At 36.9% G+C, this 23,437-nt stretch overlaps 1 protein-coding gene across 3 annotated transcripts in view; it reads left to right on the top strand.

Moving 5' to 3' along the window:
- LOC145768612 (mitogen-activated protein kinase kinase kinase kinase 5-like) overlaps positions 1-23,437 on the top strand; it is a 36,508-nt gene that overhangs the window by 2,992 nt on the left and 10,079 nt on the right. Inside the window, exons 3-18 of one of the 3 annotated variants that reach the window (XM_082580152.1) lie at positions 883-973; positions 1,595-1,659; positions 2,541-2,596; positions 3,270-3,317; positions 6,106-6,273; positions 6,467-6,606; positions 7,068-7,152; positions 7,428-7,514; positions 8,221-8,353; positions 8,994-9,043; positions 10,143-10,192; positions 16,507-16,545; positions 18,390-18,416; positions 19,709-19,805; positions 20,160-20,609; positions 21,132-21,185. In XM_082580152.1, the coding sequence (XP_082436278.1) occupies positions 883-973; positions 1,595-1,659; positions 2,541-2,596; positions 3,270-3,317; positions 6,106-6,273; positions 6,467-6,606; positions 7,068-7,152; positions 7,428-7,514; positions 8,221-8,353; positions 8,994-9,043; positions 10,143-10,192; positions 16,507-16,545; positions 18,390-18,416; positions 19,709-19,805; positions 20,160-20,609; positions 21,132-21,185 (1,640 nt within the window). The remainder of the gene's footprint in view (positions 1-882; positions 974-1,594; positions 1,660-2,540; positions 2,597-3,269; positions 3,318-6,105; positions 6,274-6,466; positions 6,607-7,067; positions 7,153-7,427; positions 7,515-8,220; positions 8,354-8,993; positions 9,044-10,142; positions 10,193-16,506; positions 16,546-18,389; positions 18,417-19,708; positions 19,806-20,159; positions 20,610-21,131; positions 21,186-23,437) is intronic. The other 2 variants (XM_082580159.1, XM_082580168.1) reach the window with 2 other exon arrangements.

The raw sequence follows: 23,437 nt of genomic DNA, 5'->3' as shown, positions 1-23,437 counted from the left end.
GTCCAACTCAGGCCTGTTGAAAACAAAATTTTTTACTTGCTAGTGGCATGCTGCACATGTTGTGGTTGCCTTATCAAGAGACATTTATCAATGTTTTGGAAGCAGGCGTCAAACAATAAGAATTTTGCTTTACGATTTCACACTGTAGTGTACTGCTAGTGCTGTGTGTAAAAAAAGATTGCAAAGAACTGTATGAAGCCAAGATTACACTGCAACGTTTAATTGCTTGTGAGAATCTTTATCCTCTGGCTGCAAAAACTTTGGAAGCTTAATCCTGGCGGTTTTATATACCGCATATAATACTAATTGTTCAGGCTTTAAACCACTGAGCTATGCTTGAAGTACATTGGTCAAGTGTACAGCCGTACACCCTGAGAGTTGAACCATTGTTTTGTGATTGTATTACAGTATATACTTGAGCTATTGTTACTAAATTGTTGTTTTGGTTGACTTTTGTATTTTTTTTTTAGTTTTGTAAAAGTATTAGTATGTATGAAAGTAATATTTCTCACAAAATTCTGCATTGACCTAAGTTTTGAAAAAAAATTTGTCGAGGCATCGAAAAACTGCCATACTAAATTTTCGACTTGTAATTCACTAAAAATAATAAAATATCAAATTTTTTTGTTTTGTTTGCATATTAATATGGTATCATACTTCAAAGGTCAATGAATAAACGTTGCAAGTGAAATCAAGGAGATCACTCATGCATGCCCTATTGCCCTAACAATGCCCTACCCCTATTTTTAACCAATTAATACTAGATAAAGCAAAAGAATCATAGCTACTTAGCATGTTTGATTAGTTAAAATGTTCAATCTACTTTAGTGTCAGCTCCCTCAATGCGAATTGAATTGGCTGCTTAAAGCATTTTATTTTCAGGTGATGACTTCACAATTATTCAACAAGAAATTATCATGATGAAGGATTGCAAACATGAGAATATTGTGGCCTACTTTGAAAGTTATTTAAGGTACTTTACTTTAGGTTAAGGCTGTGTGCATTCACTCTAATTTCATTAATGTTAATCTAATTTTGTAGAATTTAGTGGGCAACGAAATAGCCATTTATGCTTCTCATCATACTGTGCAGTTTATATAATTATATATACTTAAACTACTGGTAGTTAAATATACATTATACGTTGGAATCATAAAATTGGCCTAGAGAATTTAATCTGTAACACAATACAGTAGCTTTCTCATTTGAATACCAATGATTTTCTCAACCAACCAAACTTTATCAGTGTTTCTCCTTTGTGCTATCCTCTACATCTGATACATTTTGCTCATTTATCTTGCCTTTTTTCTGTTATGGCATATCATAGCAATTCTTTAATTCTGTAGCAAGTTCAGTCATTTCTATTTTCTATCACTTGATAAATTTTTGTTTGTATTTTTATAGCTGTATTTATGGTACTATATATATATATGTTTTAATGCAATAATAGATCCCAAATTGGTTTGTTCTCTCTTGTATAAATATTTCAGCCACTTGTTGATTCCGTTTGTTCTTTTAGTAAGTGTGCAACAATCTATCTTGTTGTGAGCTCATTTGATACAAGTTTAGGGCATTATTGTTTCTTGGTTAATAGGAGGGAAAAGTTGTGGATTGCCATGGAATATTGTGGTGGCGGCTCAATGCAGGACATATATCATGGTAATTTTTCTATACGATTTATAGGCTACTGTGGTCTCTTGGGTTCATCATCAATTAATAAAAAAAAATACTGTATAATATAGTGTATATATATATATATATTTACCGTCCTGAATAATCTTCATCCTGATTTTTACTTAAGAGATCTGACGAATTTTACTTCTCTGCGAAACTCACCTCTCTAAGTAGAGAAGCTAAAAATTGAACAAAAAAACAAAACAAAAACAAACATATATATACATACAGTTTGTTTAGCAAAGCCTAAGCTCTAAGTATTTGATCGACTGTGTGTTATGTTGCATATTTTAATAATTTTACCTGTGACTGCTAATGGTATATTGTGTTCATGGTCTCTCATGTTGGTTTATTCCAGTATACAGCATTTATCTGTATTGCCAATTCTAGCAACTGTAGCCTACCATGATGGCACATACTACCGCCAGCAACTTCTGTGTAAAAACGTATCTGATGTCAAACGTATCTCACATCACAAGGTTTTTAACTCAGTTTGTGCTGCTACTTTCACCATTAAAGTAGAGTAGGAGATTGCTGGTCCAAAAGGATGGTTACTTAAAAGTCATTTGTATGCCTGCTAATGCCAGCATTTTGTCAATATTTTCTGTGTTGTGCCGTTTTGCTGCTGAACATGTTGTTTTAGCCCCTTAATAAAGTAATTCCTGCTGACTCATAAAGCGTCGAAATTAAAGCTGATTCAATCATTTCAACATCTTGTGTTAGCTTGGTTCACCAGGAGAAAGCAAGAAAATTTTTTATACTTAAATGCTTGGTAAACACTAAACACTCTCAACCTGAAGCCTAGCCAACTGGTGCCATATTGGGTTTAATTTTTTTCTGCTAATAATTCTTGTATATGTCTTTAGTGACCGGGTCATTAGACGAGAAGTTAATTGCATATGTATGCCGGGAAACGCTCAAAGTAAGTAACTTGAATATATTAATTGTTATTGATATAATGTACAGTATATGAATAATTGAATATTGTTATTGCCGTACACCTCTCGTTAACGATTTTTTTCAATCTAAGGGTTGCATGAGTTATTCTTTTCACACGCTTGTCAATGTTAAGTAAACTTCATATATATATCTTTTGACTGAAAATTGATTGGATTCAAAAGAAATGTAATGACATGCATGCAATCCTATAATAATGCATTTCTAATAATACCGTAGTTTCCTCATGACATCATTATTAATCATAGTCAATACAGAAAATAACCTACTTTATGAAATTTGTTCGATGGTTTAGACTTATGACTGAATTTATAGAGCTTCGTGCTTATTCTTCCGCCATTGATTAGAAAATAACTACTACTACTATAGTAAGATGTATTTCTGGCACAATAGCACTATGTGTGATGCTGCTCTGGCATATTTCCCACACCGTTGACTTGAATTATACATCTCATTAAAATTTTTATGTTGAACCTTCAAAACAAGAAAACAAGCAGCTATTGATTCCTAAAGTTAATGTTTTATATACCCAGTTGTGTTTCCAGTTAATAGAAGACATGATATTTTTTCTGGTATGCGAGCTCCTATTTGAACTGTCCTCAACTATAAATAGTAATTTCAGTATTTTGCTTTCATAGGGATTGGCATACCTTCACAGGAAGCAAAAAATGCATCGAGACATCAAAGTATGGAATATATATATCTTTAGTTTGTGGTTCTGATTGTGGCTAAAGCGCAGCTACCGCCTTTTTCTAGAATATTCCAGCATGTAAAAACGATGGATAGTGTTACAAAGTCGTAACTAAAGTTACACCATCTCCATTGCATCATAGAAGGTTTTGAGGACTCCTAGTTTGAATGACAAAGGTTTGCCCTATCCTGTTGGTGGCGATAAAATTGAATCAACTTCGTAAAATTAACACCTAAAATCATTCAATTATTTTGCAACAAGCCGCTATGTTAACGCTGATAATAGCAATAGGCTTTGGCAATCGTAGTTATATTTTTAGGTATGACTTCATGCTGTAAGTAGTGGTGCAATATTAACATTTAACGGTGATGGATAATGTAAAGTCTCGATTAACGTATGCTTATTTTTTTACAACTACAATGCCAGATATGAAAAAAAGCTGTAAATATTGTGAAATTTTTGTTGGACTAGGTCAGTGTAGTTTTTCTGTTTTCTTATATCGTTTTGAACAATGCATAACCAGAAACACTTCGGACAAGGCTTCCTTGTTGTTGTTTTTGCGTTGGTGGATTGTGCTGTGTTTGCTATCTTATAAAAAGCTCACTGATATCGACAGACATCCATTTCAACCTTATGGCCTAAAAAATCTGAAATTCGTCGCTCCAGGTCAAGCTTACAATGCCGCGATTATGTTTGTTGATGCGTTGTTGTTTGTGGGATTGGTTTAAATGACGTAATGTTCTTGTACGAAATCTTGTAGGAAGATTCTGAAACATGTTTGATGTCATAAACGATATTGCATCTGATCTATCAACACTTGTTAAAGCAAGTGTTGCAGCCCGACTAGAACAGTACGTACGCGGTTTTTAACGCGATGATTTCAGTTTGTATCAATTGTAGAGTGATTCGTATTCTTCCGCTCTGAAGACATACACCTTGCGCGGCTTCACGCGTTTCCACATTGGCCGTCTTATCATCTGTCTTGTGTTGTTTTTACTGCTAAAACAATGGTCTGCGCTCAGTAGCTTCATCACGTGTAGTGTCTTGCTATGCTATGGTGTGCATATGCTGTTATATGACGTCTGATTACTATAAAATTCGTAGATTCATGTCATGTTTTGATCTGAAAATATTTACTTCGAGACGCAATTTTTGATAGAAGGTTTTACCTCAAAGTTTAAACAAACTTTCAGGCTTTGTTGAATAACCTGACTTTAAAAGATTCCAACTCTGTGAAATCGCATGAACTTGGCTGTTCTACTTTCTCGCGTAGAACCAGGGTTGTCGGTATTTTGCCCGACCCAAAAGAACCCGGGTTGGTTTTTTGAAAATAAAACACTTAAAAAAACCCAAAAAAAAACATAAAAAACCCAGAGCATCATATTTGTCCAATTTTTATCAGAAAATTGAAAAAATGAACCAAAGTACTACAATGTACTTAAAACAAACTTCAAATTAGGACGGCCTCATACTTAAACAGCCCTAGTGCATTATTTTATTGAGTTATGCCAGCATGTACTGTGAGTGAGAGGCACTTCATTGGTAAAAAGTAGTATTTGAGGTGAAATACGCATGAATCTACCTTTTTTGCATCTTTTGTAAATAAAACCCAAAAAAACCTGTTTTTTTTTTAAAAAAAAAGCATGCGGGTTGGGCTTTTTTAAAAAAACCCGGGTTTTTCTCAACCCTGTGTAGAACCGTGTTTTATCTAGGGTTGCAAAATTCCCGGGAATTTTCAGAGCCGAAACTTTCCATGGAAATTTTGGGAATTAACGGGAATTTTGGGGAATTTTCGGAAACATTCAAAACAATCTTAATTTGATGTTGAAACAGGAAAATAATGGCTTTTTACTGTTTAGAATAAAAGTACTATGTATAACTAAAATACTTAAGAACATACAAACACATGGTTTAGTTTAATAACTCCAAAAATGAATTATCACCAATCTGTTTTTTACAAAGAAAAACAATACTGAGTCAGTTACAAAGTCGTTGTTCTAGTTGCTGCCGGTTAGCATCTCCTCCTGCTCGGCTTCTTCAGATGATGTACCGTACTAATGACTGTTCTGGCAGCGTCACCGACTTCAGAGTCAACTTCAATTTGAGTTGACTTGTCTTCACAGGGCTCAAACAATGCCAAGTTTGACCTGACTGATACTAATTTTTCCACCCTTTCATTTGAGAGCGTATTGCGGACCTTGGTGTGAGTGTTCCCAAATATGATCAGTATTTTTTTAAATATTGAAAAAGTATGCATAATAAGCCTCATTCTTAATTAACACCAAATTGGTGTTTAGAATAATTAAAGAAAATCAAAAATGCTTAAGATAGGTTTTTGATATTTTTTTCTAATTGATGAAATATTTAACAAATTTTTTAAACATAATAAATGCCAAATGAAAATACCCAATATTCCCTGGTCCTTCAAAATGCCCGGAAAGTTTCCAGGAAAGTTTCCAAAATTCCCGGAAACTTTCCACCCCTTTACAACCCTAGTTTTATCTTGATAAATTTAAATCGATATATAATGTATTGTATAAATCAAATGTAGTTATTACTATCTGAAGCCTTTACAAATTGTTTCACCCAACGGATCATCATGATGAATTCGCTCTGCTTTGCCTTTTTGCTTGGCATTGAGCACTTTTTGTAGTATTAATAGTTTTCATTGTTTTAATGTATTGTATATGTATATAGAAAATCGCAAAGTTATTTTGTCGCATGATCTTACTTATTAACCATTTTTGTTTAGCTTTTTTTTAACTGTGCATTTTGCATTGCAGGGCGCCAATATCTTATTAACCAACGATGGCCACGTGAAGCTGGCTGACTTTGGCGTTTCTGCTCAGATCACACAGACCTTAGCGAAACGAAAGTCGTTCATAGGAACACCTTACTGGATGGCTCCGGAAGTGGCTGCTGTTGAAAGGAAAGGCGGCTATAACCAACAGGTAAGCTGTGGATATTTTATGGTATATTATTGTCAGTTTTAGTTTTTTTTTGCTGCTAGGATGTTTTCAACCTTGCCTATGTTTCGAAACGTGGAGATGGCGCATGTACAATTGAGTAAAATTTGTCATAAATGTTGAAACGCGTAGTGTTGCCAGTTTTGTGCATTGACACAGAATATGTTCTTGGTTTCAGTGCGATGTCTGGGCGGTTGGCATCACTGCAATCGAATTTGCTGAGCTCCAACCACCTATGTTCGATCTCCATCCAATGAGAGCTTTGTTTCTTATGTCGAAGTCTAGTTACTCGCCCCCTAAACTAAAAGACAGACATAAGTAAGTTCATCTGCAATCTCTAATGACATTTTTTTACTACTGCATAAGGGTATGTGTTGAATTTTCTCAAGACCAACCAATGTTATCATTGTGGCGAGGTGGCAACAACGTATGCTACATAAGTTGGCTAAACGGCTCTGGCCTGGGGAAAGACTTGGCAACCTAGCCCAGAATTTCAGCCAAAATACTCCATGATAACATGGGCAGTGGGCATGGAAGAGCTGAAGGGGGTTTTTGTGGAAGAAGATGATTTATAGAGTGGCGAGAGTCGGAATCGACTGAACGGATGTTGACGATATGTTGAATAATTTTAACCAGCTTCAAACAGCAGTTACTGAATCTGCTTGGATTTATTTAACATTTTTTTCTATGCTTTCTTGTTGGCACATTTATGTTTTGAAAAATAGCTCGTTTAATTTCTTGTTTTATAGTTTCTGTTTTAATTACATTTAATTTATCAGGTGGTCGGTCGATTTTCATTCTTTCATCAAAGCAGCGTTGACAAAGAACCCAAAACGACGTCCTTCATCTGAAAAGATGCTTCATGTGAGTCCTAAGAAACTTTTTTAACGTCTGCACACGTTTAGTCAATATAAAAGACTTTTTTTGCTATCTGAGCCATAGAACTTGAACTCCAATGCTGAATGACATGCTCGCAGGTGAACACGAAGATTCCTTTCCTTCTCGTCTACCTAATCAATATCTTCAACCACCATGAGAAAGCCTTGATAGGACAAAATAAAGCAGCATCACGTCGTAGTTCACAACGCAAGAATCGTTGCATTCTTGATTTCGTTTACAATAATTTCAATTTCTTTCAGCATCCATTCGTGACACAAGAAGGCCTCATTGCGCAACTAGGAGCTGAGATAGTGAAGAGGTATCGGGAACCGAAGCTAGGAAATCCTGTAAGTTTAAGGCCAACAGTAGATCGGTACATCCAACAAATTACAGGATTTTTATTTTTTCAGGTTGTTGATATAGTTATAATAGTGCTATGCGACAATATATAGTTGCAATAGTGCTAAGGAGTAGAGCAGTGGATAAGGCGTTAGCTTTCCAATAATGCAAACGTGGTTCGATACCCAAGTACCCAACACCCAGCTGTCGTTGATAAACACGGCTCACCTCTACCCAGGGTTTAATAAATCGGGTGGCATAGTGGCTAAAGGAAAGGAAGTCGAAAGAAACTGGCAACCCTACTCTCATTATGATCGTCATGATGATTAATGATATCATATAATGTAATATAACTGCAAACAGACGTCACTGTTTCGACCTTGAGGACTCGTCAGTGCAGTAAACGTACGCTTAGGTTTGAATGCCTTATTACTATATAAGTAATTCAGCGTGGTGATTTTTCCATTTGTGGTACATAAGGAGTCACATTTGAATACTTTCACCCACCTTGCCAGAGTGCTCAGTTGGAAAACTAAGAGCATTAACCTATTCACAAGAAGACCGATGATCCCTATACCAACCCCAAAACATAAGGTACCCATAAGCATCTCATGCCAACACATGATAATGTATAACATGCAAAATAGTATATGCAATCCTTACTTATGTTTTATTTTGCTTTTTTTTTATTTTTTTTATTTCTTAATATTTAAGAATCCTGAAGAGCTGGAAGAGGAGGAGGATGATGATGAAGATGAGGTGCTCATTACTGAAACGTCGAAAGTTCGAATCCGCTCCTCTAGAGCTGGGGAAGACCGGCAGATGAAGACCAAGTCGGAAGCGATGAGTAAGTATTTGCCTCAAACGAATCCTATCTTTTATCTTTCACATTTGAAAACATCATGTTCTTTCTGCTCCACAATTACTTTGCTGCACCAGTGGGGAATCATATGGCCTCTTCCTCCTCCTGTGAATGTGGTGCCGAGGAACAGACCGCAGACCACATCATCAATGACTGCTCCATCTTCAAGCCACCTAACGGAGTCGAGTGGAAGGTCTGCGTGTCATGGATGATGAAACCAAAGACTGGCTGCTCTCTAGTAGGCTTCCAGTGTAGTCCGGGAACATCGTAAATCTGGGGTGGTAAAAGGATAGACCCTCAGCCCCAGACGCTCACACGACGACGACGAATTACTTTGCTTTTTTCTTAATTTTTTTTAAAATAACAACAAACAACGTATGTCATGTGATGTTGTTATATTATACTTAGATGTCGCGTCCCCCTCTGACAACAAAAACCAATGTAAAAATGACTGATTTTGCTATCTGTGCCCGGTCCATGTTTGTACTGAGACTGCTACGTGAAATACCTTTATCTGCACCTATATATCTGCTCTAAAATTGTCAATTGTGAAGTGCTAAGTACCACACATGTTCGTTCTCTGTTTGGGAATGTATATCACATTATCATTATTATTACTTTGCAGTGGAAAATGTACAGTTTGAGCCTCCTCTGCACAGAGAAACGGAACCTGAGGTACGTATTGATATATTTTTTAGCATTGCTTACTTGGGGTTGAGAGCAACCAATCAATTGGTGACACGTCACACGAAGTAGAATAGCAATCTACTTTCAGCATACCAACCTTCAGCATACTTAGCTCCAAGATGAAAGCAATGATGTCTTTCACGAGTTTAAATGTCGCCTTGCTTTTCGTCCCTCTACAATCCCTTGCGGTCAAAAATTTGAAGCCCAAAACCAATCTCACTGCACCTCAAATTTGGGCAGCGGTCTATAGTTCGAGGACCACCACTGTAATTCTTTGTACGAGACACTTCTTGACAGTAATTAAACCATCATAACTGCGTGGGTTGCGAAAGCCATGTCAGCAAAAATATTTGAATTTTGGGCCGCAACAAAAAAGGGTTTGAAAAACACTATTAAAGCATCTTAATTTAGATCGTAGACCTTCAAACACTGAACTCATATAGCACCTTTTGTAAAATATCCAATATGTATTCGCGAATGAATTCTAACTAATTTTGCTTCTTCACTTAATCCATAGGGTCACAACTTTATACAATACAATAATTGTACATACTGTACCATACTATAATCAAGCACCTGTGCTATCACAATGAATTATATGAGCTTGCTTTACGATTGAACGTAATCATTTAAATTATTTACAACTAGTAGAATAGGCCTGCTGCCGGCCACAAAAATTAGGTCTAGTTTGGATCACCTTACTTTATTCTCATGTCATTGACTGCTAAAAATTACTTCCCTAAAATGTTCTGTCAAAGTGGTGGCAGTTGTATCCCAAACAGCAGAATGCGTCATTTTTACATTGATTCAACGTCTGCAGACGGACGTAAAAATGACGTATTTGGCTGTCTGTGATCTTCTGTTTATACTATACCAAACTTTCAAGCGTCGTCCCCGAAATCAAAATCCGTCATTTTTAAGTTAATTCAGGGGGTGCAGACGTCGAATCAATGTAAAAATGACGGATTTTGTTGTCTGGGGTGCATGTATTGTACTCGTTGATTCAACTTTTGCCGACGTTAAACCAATGTAAAAAGACAAAATTTTGATGGCATGGCGACGTTTTAAAAAGCGTTTTTCTTCCCAGGAACCTGCCTTCACGGAGGAAAGATGGTTTGGAGACGGGAATCACAGCAAGTAAGCACACGGTTTTGTCTTTGGCATGACTTTTGCATTGGTTTGTGTCATTTGAGTGTTTTAACGTTGAAACAACGTCCAATGATCATGATTATCAGTTCTTTTCATCATCTGATAAAAGTGCGTTGTTTTTAATGTCTTTTAAAATACTATAATAGTAAACAGACAGATGGCCTACGAAATAGGCCACGATGAAAACCAATCAAAATCAAGTGTAATGTTAAATCTTATTTGTTGTCTCCGAAAACAATTATGGAGAATGTGTACAGTAATACAAGGCAAACGCATGGAAGAAGCAGGTTACCCAGATTTGTAAGCGGACTTTTAATGTTAGGCTCCAACTCGAAAATGCAGCCCTAAACTTGGCCCTGGCCCGAAAATGCACCGGTAACCCCGAATCCCCGCCATTTACCTGAAGCTTGAATGTAAAACGAAACAAACAACTTCTGAATGAATAGAACAAATAAAAGAAAACTGGTTAATATGAAGATCTAATCTTTGTTTTTAAATCAGTTGTTTACCGCCATGCTCTCGCCTAGATTCATATGAAGAAACTGAAATTACGACGCAGATGTTGAAATAAGTACATTATAAAGTTAAGGTCATTTTTAGAACACGAAACATACTACACCATGTTGTTGACACGCATGACTACATTGACTAGGTACGACCGCCTCATTGGTTTCGAGGTTGAAATATTTTTTTCTTCACCGCCAAGTTCCTTTACCATGTTTCGTAATCAGACATGGCGTTGAACATGAACACTTGAACAGCACTCACGGTCATTCAAGCTGGGATATGACAATGCGATATGCATGAAATATCGCAGCTGTGGTGGGCATCGTAGCTTAGGTTTTGCTCAGTCAGAGCTCCAGTTCGCGCCAGCTGCGTAGCCCAGTGGTAATAGCCCTTATGCGACGATTTCGATTTCACAGTATGACCGCAATGGAAGTATATATGCTACAGTGGTGCGGATTTGTTTGTACATTGCTCTGTGTTGCAAGAAATAGGCATCCAAGAATCAATTAAATGGAATCTAGAATTTTCCATTCTATGAAGAGCGTTAGAAGACATGTTTCGAAAGTTTAAAAAAATTAGATATCGTAGCTTTGATGTCATTTCTTTGCATCACAAGACATGTAACTGATTCTTTCATATCAAGCATTGTCGTGGGTTTGACACCTGTCAGAAGATATTTCATTTTTTGATCTGTGTGTTGGTTTGTAGTGACTTGTGATAGTCAATGTTATGCATGTTTTGATTCATGGTAAATGTTGTAAGTTACACGTTTGAAGACGTTGAATCAATGTAAAAAGGTGGACTAATCTGAATTAGTGTGTTCTGAAAACTTCAACACCCCAAATAGTTACTGGCTTGATGTTGTTATAACGTCACTGTGAAAGTGAGACCCGTCTTTGTCTTGTGAATTACTTTCAAATTATGCATTTCAGTTTTGGTTTAGGCCACCTTGCTGTCATGGTAACGTTGGTCTTTGTGTATGTGTGACGGTAAATATTTGGTAGGTTATCACACACTTGTCTTTGGAAATTCTTTGAACAAATTATCCTTAGTTCAAGAATGCGCGCATGACTTTGGTTCTGCTGTATGATTTGGGCGACAAAAAGCTAGAAAATTTTAGCCACCACCTACTTTTCATATTGTTTTGACAGTAACAAATGAATTAACTTTCACATATCAAAATATTTTTTCCACTGATGTTTTTGTGCCGACAATAAATCTCAGATTGCTGCAAACATTTGTCAACATGAACGTTTTCATGGTTTTTTAGACTTTGATGTCCTATCCAGTTTTTGTGCCTGGTAGTTGAAAATTTAGCGGTGTCGAACCGAGGACCTTTCGAACGTCTTATCAGGGCTTTCACCACTTGGCTATATTGCTGACATTTCAGACTTTGTTTTTGCTCCATGAAAGCGATTTAAAGACATATCACACCATCTAATGTTTAACAGTTTTGTTAAACTTCCTAAAACTAACACAGTGTTTTACCACCACAAACTTACAGTACCGATAAGGCCCGAAGATTGGAGCAGTGGCTCGTTTTTCACCCCACAGTTAACATGTGTATAGCTATACTTAGCCTTCACTACAGGATTGTGGTTTGGTTTTGGGGAAATAGCAAATAGATAATAATGTTTTAAACAATAAATACTATTAATACTACAAAAAAGTGCTCAATACCAAGCAAAAAGCCAAGCAGAGCGAATTAAATCAAATATAGTCATTACTATGTAAACCCTTGACAGCCTGTTTCACCCTGAAAGGAGGATCATCAGAAGGGCGTTATTCAAATGTTTTAGCTGTTTTGTTTGGAATAGTCAACTTAAGTTTAATAAACAGCATTAAAATATAAGTCACAGTAAGTAATAGCCCCAAAGCGATAAAATGAACCTTTTTTTCGATTATGTCAAGTCTGGGTCGATTTATCACTGTCTGCTACTATTCAGAGAATCCATTTCGGGGAAATCCCACTTCGGAGAAAGTCTTTTTCGGAGAATTCTAAAATTCCATAACGGCGTGTGTTTATTCAAAGGAATTAGTTTATAATAGAGGTTAATCAAGTAAAGTGTCAGCGAAAATGTCTCAACGAAAGAAAAAAAGCAGTTATCAAACGGCGTTTCATGATTAACAATAGAGGTTAATTGCATAAATTCTTAGCCAAAAAAAGCAGATTTGGTCACAATAAGTAAGTAATGTGTCAGCGAAAAAGTCTCAACTAAAGTCTTAGCAAGATAACCATAAACAGACATAACTCAGCAACAACACTACATTTAACATTATAAAAACAAAAAACAAAAAGCGAACGTTTTCGGCTAGTCATATAGCCCTTTTCAAGCCTATAAGAAAATACATTATTAAAAGAAATGCTAAAGAATCATATAGTATCACAGCAAAAATATGGTCAAAGCTAAACATTTGAGAAACTGCCTCGCTCACACAAAATGATAACTGAAAATTACACAGCACAACGGGTCAAGTATTTCAGAGGTAAAATTAATTGATTGTTCAGACAAGGACTCAGGCAGATTACGCAAGAAAGACAGAAGCACAAGAGATAGTGGCACAAAACAAAGTAAATGCGAGAAACACAAGACGTGATAATTCAATCAAAAAACTGCTAAAAGGTAAGAAGCTCCGCAAGCAAATAATTGCCTGTTGAGCCCTGGGTTTAAAGATTTGATGATCAATGCCTCGTGAATCTTGGTGTCGAATTCGGACAAACACTTACGAACAATTTTGAAAGACTGCAAAGACGGTTTATTGTTAGAGCACGATTGGCAGTTTCTAATATGGTCTTTAATTGCACTGTTTTTATTAAAATTAGCTAAATTCAAATGCTCTCCCACTCTCGTCACCAAATGTCGTGTCGTCATACCAACGTATGACGATCTCGCATCATGCGAGCAAGTGAACTTATACACGACGTTAGAACATAAGCGGAAAGGAGTTTTAGACTTCAACTGAAAATAATAACCAGCTTTAAATGTTTTATAAACGGGAAAAATCTTAACGTTAAACTTTAATGCAATAAATCTGGACAAACTTGTGGCAAAACGTTTGGATTCCTTGCCAACAAACGGGATTGTTAGAAAGTTTTTGAAATCAGGTTCCTCAACTGGAGACGTAGTGGAAACCGAATTCAAAAATCCTCTAAGAACCTTGTTAAAAAACCAAGTCGGATAATGATTAGCACCAAAGTATGAGCGTAATTTATTAATTTCATTGTTGAAACAGTCATTGTTCGAGCAAATGTCGCGAGCTCGCGAGATAAGGCACTTGATCAAAGCAGATTTGTAATTAGACGGGCAAACAGCGCTGAAATTAAGGAAAAGATTAGTGTTTGTAGGTTTACGCCAGACCCAAGTATCAAATCCATTACCATTTATCTTGATTTCTACATCCAAAAAAGGTATAGTCTCCGTTGACGTTGGTGACGAGAGTGGGAGAGCATTTGAATTTAGCTAATTTTAATAAAAACAGTGCAATTAAAGACCATATTAGAAACTGCCAATCGTGCTCTAACAATAAACCGTCTTTGCAGTCTTTCAAAATTGTTCGTAAGTGTTTGTCCGAATTCGACACCAAGATTCACGAGGCATTGATCATCAAATCTTTAAACCCAGGGCTCAACAGGCAATTATTTGCTTGCGGAGCTTCTTACCTTTTAGCAGTTTTTTGATTGAATTATCACGTCTTGTGTTTCTCGCATTTACTTTGTTTTGTGCCACTATCTCTTGTGCTTCTGTCTTTCTTGCGTAATCTGCCTGAGTCCTTGTCTGAACAATCAATTAATTTTACCTCTGAAATACTTGACCCGTTGTGCTGTGTAATTTTCAGTTATCATTTTGTGTGAGCGAGGCAGTTTCTCAAATGTTTAGCTTTGACCATATTTTTGCTGTGATACTATATGATTCTTTAGCATTTCTTTTAATAATGTATTTTCTTATAGGCTTGAAAAGGGCTATATGACTAGCCGAAAACGTTCGCTTTTTGTTTTTTGTTTTTATAATGTTAAATGTAGTGTTGTTGCTGAGTTATGTCTGTTTATGGTTTAAAAGAGTTACCTCTCTACCCAAATTGTATTAGCAAGATAAAATAAACAATTATCAAACGTTAAATTGCCTTTGAAATTATCGTGCGGTAGACCATGTAGTGCTGCTTCCACAAGCCAATATTTTTTCCATTTTGTTGGTATAACGAAATGTTTTTCTCTTCACTCGCATTCGCAATATTTTTTCACCAACAAGGCAAAGTATGAGCGTTGCTGTCGACCTATAAAAACTCGAAGACTAGCTCTACACCTACGTGGGAAGCAGTGCATTTAAATACAACTGCAAATATGTTTCAGATCCTTGTTTGCGATTTTCTTCTCTGACTGAACGCAATAACACGACATCAATTAACGGATATTTATACACACAATTTTTAACGGATTTTTTGTTTTGGCTGCTGGGCGTGAGAATTTAGCTGCGGGGAGGCAGCTCTGGTAGGCCATGCTTGGTCTCCGGAAAAATAAACGAGCTTAGAGGTCTGCTAGAGTAGCCTAGTAGTTAGGCCTACGTCGAATCCGATTTGATATATTTCTGCCATAGGAAATGAAGTAAACGCAAAATAAAGTCAATGTTTTTTTGCGACAACAGGTTATAGCCTCTCCATTAAAACGCACATTTTTTTGCAGTTGTACACTGTATAATTTATTTTTCTTTGTCGGAATGCAGAAGAAACAATATTGTGGAAATAAAATACAGTGACATAACCAACGAAAGGAAAAGGTGGCAAAGCCTAATGGTTTAAGACATGCATGCAAAGATCCAATTCCAAATTGCCTATCCATGCTTGTTACGCATGAATCATTACCACGGTCCACATATCAGTGGCGAATCTGGCAATCGCTTCCTCAAAACGTAATAAATTAACTTCATTAGCTCACAGGTACGCTTGTGGCTGATGGACAGCTTTACAGAATCAGAGGGTAACTGTGTACCTACTCTCTGCATATAAAGCAAAATTAGTTTCTATGTTCAATCAACCTCGTCTTGAGCTACTTGATCTGGCACTCATACTTGTTGCAGTCCTATTGCCAGCTATGCTAATAACAAAAATACAGCACTTTGAAAGCTACCTTATATCATACAGTTTAAGCTTCCAAAAGCAATACTAATTTTGACCAAGCACAGCACTGGCTGCGTATTAGTATTGAATTACTTATTTGGGCACCAGAATTACTTGGAAATGATTGTTAGTTTGTCTTATAAAAGTTTCTTGTTGATTAGTGTTGTAGGTTAAGTTAATTGCCTAACCTTTTGCATGGGTATGGAAAGATAAACGCAAAAACCGCTTACCTAAATAATCCTTACAAATTCTTAAATAATCTCCGAAATGGGATTTCTCCGAATCGGATTCTCCGAATGGGATTCTCCGAATGGGATTCGTCGAAACTGGCCATTCCGGATTTGTCACCTCTTCGTCTTTAAATGCTTTATCGTGAATAAGAAGACGTCGTTGGATTAAAAGAAGATGTCGCTGGCGGATGAAGCCATGGCCCAGCCAGCAGTTCCGTCCCTGTTTACATTAACTCAACGTCTATCGACCTTGAATCAATGTGAAAAAGGACAAATTCACAGGTTTAGTCTCATTTGGCTGAACGGTCGTGTGCCAGAGCTTTTTTCTCACTGTTGACTTTCAAAAAGTGACGATTATTTATTTCATTTTGGTAATGGATGTTTCCTTTTTTACCAGTTTCAAGCTTACTTAAAAGTTATTTTTTTCTATGTCTTCTCCCTCCGACTTCTCAGGAGTCTTCTTCGCTCTGTTGAGGAGGAGTTGCTATCACGGTAATCAACTTATCTGTGTAACTAATTAAGCTTGATGTGGTGACGTCACCTCAAGGATATTGACAGTTCACTAACAATCACTTTGCATTGAATGACGCACTTTTAATTTTAACGAATTTTAAAAAATAACGCTAATCACACAAAATACAGGATCACTCCGATCTATCTGTAACGTGAATGTATAATTGGATATGATTTACTTATTTGTTTCAATTCGAAAAGGCACTAACTTTTTTCACTTGCCGTCGCATGATTTCCTAATCAGGTGTTATTTTTTCTTTTTTCCCCTGTTTCAACGGGTCTGCTACTATTCGGTGAGTCCGATTCAGTGAGTTCCTAACTTCTAACCCTTAACCCTAAAACGGCAATGATAATTAGGCTACGGTACCCGATAATTAAAAAAAAAAAAAAAAAAAAAAAAAACCTGTTAAGGGATCGGACTCACCGAAACCGGCCATTCCGGTTTCAACAGTGTCCTCTGTGCATGACTTTTGTTCCACGGTTTATGATTTATTCTTAGGCTTTCATTTCCTTCGAAGTTTATTGTTGGCAGTTTTGCGTTCTTGCAGAAGCTTTAAACTACTGGCCCAGGCTTGGTTACCAAAGTTAACTGCATAAAATTTGGCGTTTTGTTAAATTGTTGTTGTCTGTGAAAGATTTCATCATCATCCCTGAAATTTGCTATGTCAAATGTTCATTGCGGTGTCAAACTCACAATCGACTTTAAACTTCGTGTACTTTGTGTTAGTCCATTTTGCTATTTGAGTGTTATCACATTGCATGTGTTTGAGTGCTTGCTTGCATGTTACTGTCTACCCAAATCTTTTAAATAGTCTTATTTATATTAAGAATCAAGGATATAATGTCAAATCATACAGAAAAATAGTTTCTTAGCCATTGCAAAACGCAAGTCTTCCTAAGACCATGCCAGTACTATGCATCGTACAAGACACTGCTACTTAGTGTAAACATAAGCCTGCAACATACACATCGCTTCAATTGAAGGATGCACAGAATATATCAGCTCAAAATTTTTTCTCCATCGTACTATGATTCTTAACTGTGCCGCCCTCATTTTTTTGCTGCTGCAGATACTGACATAGCCCACTGAAACAAAAGTTGACAAGTTTAGCTTTTAATTAACTTAAATCACCAATAGTCCTAGATGCGTTATTTATTGTGCCACAGTTGATGACGCCTTTTAGCGACTGGACTTTTTAGGCATTCTGGAGATACATATTTTGTCAACTGCTGCTAACGGTCTGACTGAAATTTTCTAAAAATTGCATTTTCTCATTTTTCAGTTTCTGGTAATATTATGATAGCGTTCACTGCTTGGGAGTGGCAGTGAAAGAAGAATAAGTGTAACTTGAAAGAAAATCAGTCAGACTGTTGGCCACAATCCGTAAAATGTGAAAAATCTTACAACATCTACAGACAGCCATTGATGCGCTACATTTTTGCGATATTTTTGCATTTATTCTTCTGACTGTGTGCAACTGTAGGTTGAAGACATGGGGATAAATACTGTCCGATTTGTTGAAAATACTCACTTGAAACCACAGTGGTCAGAGTGAGCCTTGAAATTTTGCAGCACAGCAGCCACCCTAGAGCTCATACTTGTAGATAACTTTAAGTTTGGTTGGTTTGGTGGCCTGTTCTAATCATACAGCTTCTAAGCGCTGCTGTGCATCTTTCGCTTACACTTGTTTTATGCATTTATGATTCTAAAATATATAACACTTTTTGTTTGTTATAAGCGTATACACAATAACCGACTGTAGTTTTTTAAGTCTATTCAAATAGCTTACAGAAAAAATACATATCGATTTTTTTGTTTTCAGAGGTCATGGCACCTGCTTCGATGATAAGTAAGTGTAGTTGTGACGTCATTCAAACTTTGTTATCATCACTAAAGCCACATCTTCGAGATGTAGACAATGATTCCAAGTAGACTAATTCTAAAAAACAAAGCAAAATATTTATTTTTTCCTTTAACAATGAATACCTCCGCGCCGGTGTTGGACTTTTGTTTTAGCCAGGCGCCAGTCGGATGCATCATCCCCAGTGATGTACGTGCATACAAAAAATATTGACGCCGTCAGCGTAAACGCAAACGTTCGAAAAACCATACGCCGTATGCGTCAACGTAACTTGTAAAAAAAGTTGGTGGCGTCAGCGCATACACTAGCGTAAACTAATTTTATTTGCTAGGTGCCAAACATTCACACGGTATAAACCACTCGAAACAAACAAGTTTTATTTTCAATTTCCACGAAGAAACACAAGCATCTGAAAGTGTTCATCTGACATTTTGCTGCGTTTTGGTTCCAATATGTCTTTGCCCATTGAAAACATTCTTTCAACTGCAGCGCTGGAAGGTATTGGCGTGTTGTAGCGAAAAAAATACATTAAAAAGTATGCGTTGACGCTATGCGCTAAAAAATCGCGAAAACTTTATGGCGTAGCCTCAAGCGCAAACTATCCAAAAAATGTGGTCGCAAGCGTTAGGCCGTTAGCGTAAAGAAAAAGTCTACGCACGTCAAGCCAAAAGAATTTGCGGCGTATACGTACATCTCTGATCATCTCTTATCCGATCGTGAGTATTGTTCTAGGAAACAGTGGCGGATTATATCAGCAACCACTGTACGATATTCTTGCTCACCAGATGAGCCAAAATTTTTGTTAGTCGTAGAAGATGGGACGAAGATTTTCTGCTTACTGGTAGCCTCTCAGTGTACTCCTAGCATCGTGGCGAACCGGGAGGGGGGGAATCAACTCTACTCGAAATGCTCAAACAAGTTAAAATTTAGGCACAATGGGTCGAGTGTATATTGAATCTTCAGGTCATTAATAAGCTGTAAGCAAAATTAACCAAGTAGCCTACGATTTGCTAAATTCCATTATTTATGCTTTGTTTTCTTGCCAAGGCTTCTGCAGACCTTCGAGTATCTTCATCCCAAGCACTTAGAAATCAGCTCCCCTTGAAATTAATCGTTGTTTTCTGCATTTATGCCCATGATCTATTGTAACTCAAAAGAGCTTCTTCGACGAGTGAAATGTGGTTGCGTTACGTCGAACCGGTCACTTCATTACGATTGGCTACATAAGGGTAGTAAGAATGATTTCTGTTTTTTAATTTGTAATGTATTATCTATTGCAGCGACAGCGGTACTTTAAAGAAAAACACAAAAGATACACCTACAGAAAATAGTAACAGTTCAAGTGCCGATGAATTGGGTCCATCTGTGCCTTCTGAGGTAATTAAACTTATATGGTGCCGCCTAATGCCATCATTTTATGCTATATAATATATATATATTCTCTTGGTTGTAATGACGAGGGAGTGGTATCTGTTGAATGAGAGGTGGACAGATTTTTATTTTCAAACTTTCACATTCAAAGTTGCATGCTATTCTTTCATTAGTCATTAAAAGTATGGATGAAGTTATCAATGCAACGATACTTCTTCGGTGTTTTAATTATTATAGAAAATCCTTTTTTCCTCATCAAGATTGTGTTAGTGCTGTGGATATTTTTAAATGCAAATGCCACTGCAAATGTTGCATGTATTTTTTAAACCATTCCAATATGGTTTTAACTGCCTGTTCCAGTCACATCAAACTACGAGACCTCCGTTCCACCTTTCCAAAGATCCTCCTCCACCAAGTGACACACCTTTAAGACCTCATTTGCCTCCACCGTATAGTTCAATCCACGCATCCGCCATAAATCCTCTTGTAAGAATAAATCCACCTGTTGTACCACCACGAAGAAGAAACTCGCCAGCATTAAGTGGTGTTCAACAAGGGGATGTTTTGGGTCCATCTACTGACCAAGTCCATCCACGTTCCTCTTCAAGAAAAATCAACGGGGTCTCCCAAGAGCGTGACTTCCCAGATCAACCCTTATCCCAATCCTCTTGTGTAAGCCGTGTCAACATGGCTTACTCGGAGGAAGAGGAAGAAGATGATGACCCCACCCCTACTGGGAGTCCTATTCCATCCCCACATCATTTTCCTCCACCTCATCAAGATAAAGAAAGTGAAAAATCTTCATCAATTGTAAGCATTTTGATCAGTTTCTTTGATTCTTGATTAGAACGTTTTTGTTTTATTTTTATTTTTTTCGATTTTTTCCTTTTTTATCTTTAAGCATTTCCATACACAAGCATGGCTCCTACAATGTCAAAATATGATTTTTCATGAATGTCGTTGAAATTTCAGAATTTACGTCAAATTTTCAAAAATTTGTGACACGATAGATTTTCGTGAGAAAGTTTTGCAATTTCATCTACACTTTCGCACATTACAAGTCTATGATTGGAAGTTTTGGAAGTTTTTCCGCATGATTTATAATATATTCTTTTAGTTTGGAATGTTCATCGGAATGCAGTTTTGACCTAGATTTCTCACGTTCAACTATCTTGTTTTGTGTTATTTATGTCAGTGTTTTGGTTAAACATTTAATTACCTTTAATTTTGAAATATGTTTTAGCTTTAAAGTAAAGATTACAGAGAAATAATAGTTGAAAATTAGATAAACAAATATTTTTAGTATGTTCTGATGGGCTTTTTTCATTTTAGCCCTCTTCGACTCCAAACGTAATCAACGGCCTCCCTCCAACTCCCAAAGTTCACGTGAGTTCAATCTTGTGAATGAGAGCGTTTTTAAGTTTTGTTTTTGTCGTATCTAGGTTTTCATCTCTGTTGTTGCAGATTCGAATCAAGTGCACGGGAAGGCAAGGAAGCCAATCTCCGTGTCCACCTGCAGGCATGCCATTAAGTGTCTTGCCAAAGACACAGCCTAAGCCTCATGCTCTCTTGAGCGGTGTCGAACCGGTGCCCTTTCGAGTGCCGTACCAAGGCCGCTGTATATTAGGGTGTCCCACTTTTAGGCGACTTTTCAGGAAAATTAGGTTCGGGTCAAATTCTGACTGGATTTTTGTCACTGATTTCAAAAATGACGTTATTTTTTCATTATGACGTCATCTTGATGCGCCAGCTAGCGGATTTTCGCTATTTTGGCCATATCACGAATATGGTAAGAGCTAGAGAGTTGAAACTTGCGCCAAAATGACCGGAAGGGACGATTTCCTATTTGTTGTCAACGCAATATGAAACGCTAACTGCAACAGAAAATGAGATATTTTGAAAAAACATGTTTTTGGTCATTTTTGGACAAAAAAGTGAAACGTGGCGATTTTGCTTGAGTTTTGCTACAGTGATGCTTTTATTTCGATTGTTAAGCTGCGCCACCTTGTTTAAAAATTAAGTACAGTGGTAGTAGCTTAACAATAGATATTGTGACGCTTTTATTTCGATTGTTATGTCATAAACAGTACATCCTAAAATAAAAATGATGCAATGTTGCATCATTTTTGTTTGGGATATTTTTCAAACAAGATTCATAAATTTTGTCTGGCAGATGGTGGTTTGATGAACAAAATTAAGAAAATACCAAAACCTAAGCCCCAACATCTGAAAACCCGACAAGATTGTAAAGTTTCCATCACAGATATAGCCGCAAAACATTTAAAAGCCAAGATCTTATGGCTTTCGGAGCACAAGAAAGAAGCTAAAGATTCATCTTTTCGGAGCGACCATATGTGTCTTCTTGCTCTGGAAACTGATTTATTGATGGATGTTTCAGGAAATTTGAAACCCCCACTTTTTTATCGTCAAGAAGGCGTGTCTCATGCGCGTTGGATAACAACAGCGAGTGGTTACTTAAGAATGCTGATTTTTGGGTATTGTGTTGAGCCTCAGGATATCCCTAAACTTCAACGTATTGTTTCTTTCATTGTTTGTGTTCATTTGCCAGCATCTTTGGTCATCCGTCTTAAACCTTCCGCTGCTGAAGGTCCCTCAATTGTACTGTTCACAAGAGGTTTATAACTTGCAGATAAATATGTTGATGAACCAGTATTCAACGCTGTTCTGATACATGGTTAAGCATGCATCCTAATGGTTGAGCACTAAAAACGTTGCTTTAAGTTCTCACGCTGAAGCTCCGCCTTTTGCTGCTGATGCTGTAAGACAGAAAAATTTTCCAAGAACGTTGATATCGAGCAGACGCTTTTGAAGTGTGGCAACTTACGTGATTTTTACTCCGAAGAAAGTAAGATGGCTCCATGCATTGCATGTTTCTCATCTCCATCAGTGTTTTGGCGTATGATCGACAACAACAACAACAGAGCGCTTCATTGGAAGACTGCAACGCGTTGTGAACGGCTTGATTCGAGATGACCAAAATGATTTGGCCAAAACAGACTTGCGCATTTGTGCTGCTTTGCACAGTATGGAGTGATAAACAATCCCATTGAACTGTGTTGTGTTGTTGAATGGTGAGTTTGTTTGATAGATTTTTGAACTAAATGACCAAGGGTTTAACGTTTGCTAGTATTTGTAATTGCAACATGCATGCAAAAATCAATGCTGAGGTAATTAATTGTAAATACAATATGCTAGTAGACTACTACCAAGTACCACTGTACTTAATTGTTAAACAATGTGGCGCAGCACAGCAACTTAATCGATATAAAAGCGTCACTGTAGCAAAATTGCCATGTTTCTCATTTTTTTTGTCCAAAAATGACCAAAAACATGTTTTTTCAAAATAACTCCTTTTCTGTTGCAGTTAGCGTTTCATATTGTATTGACAACAAATAGGAAATCGTCCCTTCCGGTCATTTTGGCGCAAGTTCCAACTCTCTAGCTCTTACTATATTCGTGATAAGGCCAAAATAGCAAAAATCCGCTAGCTGGCGCATCAAGATGACGTCATAATGAAAAAATAACGTCATTTTTGAAATCAGTGACAAAAATCCAGTCAGAATTTGACCCGAACCTAATTTTCCTGAAAAGTCGCCTAAAAGTGGGACACCCTACTG

This window comes from Aplidium turbinatum, chromosome 1 (genome assembly GCF_918807975.1).
Source record: "Aplidium turbinatum chromosome 1, kaAplTurb1.1, whole genome shotgun sequence".
Lineage (NCBI taxonomy): Eukaryota > Metazoa > Chordata > Ascidiacea > Aplousobranchia > Polyclinidae > Aplidium > Aplidium turbinatum.
Note: the sequence above shows the minus strand (reverse complement) of the source record. Positions and strands in the feature narration are given on the sequence as shown.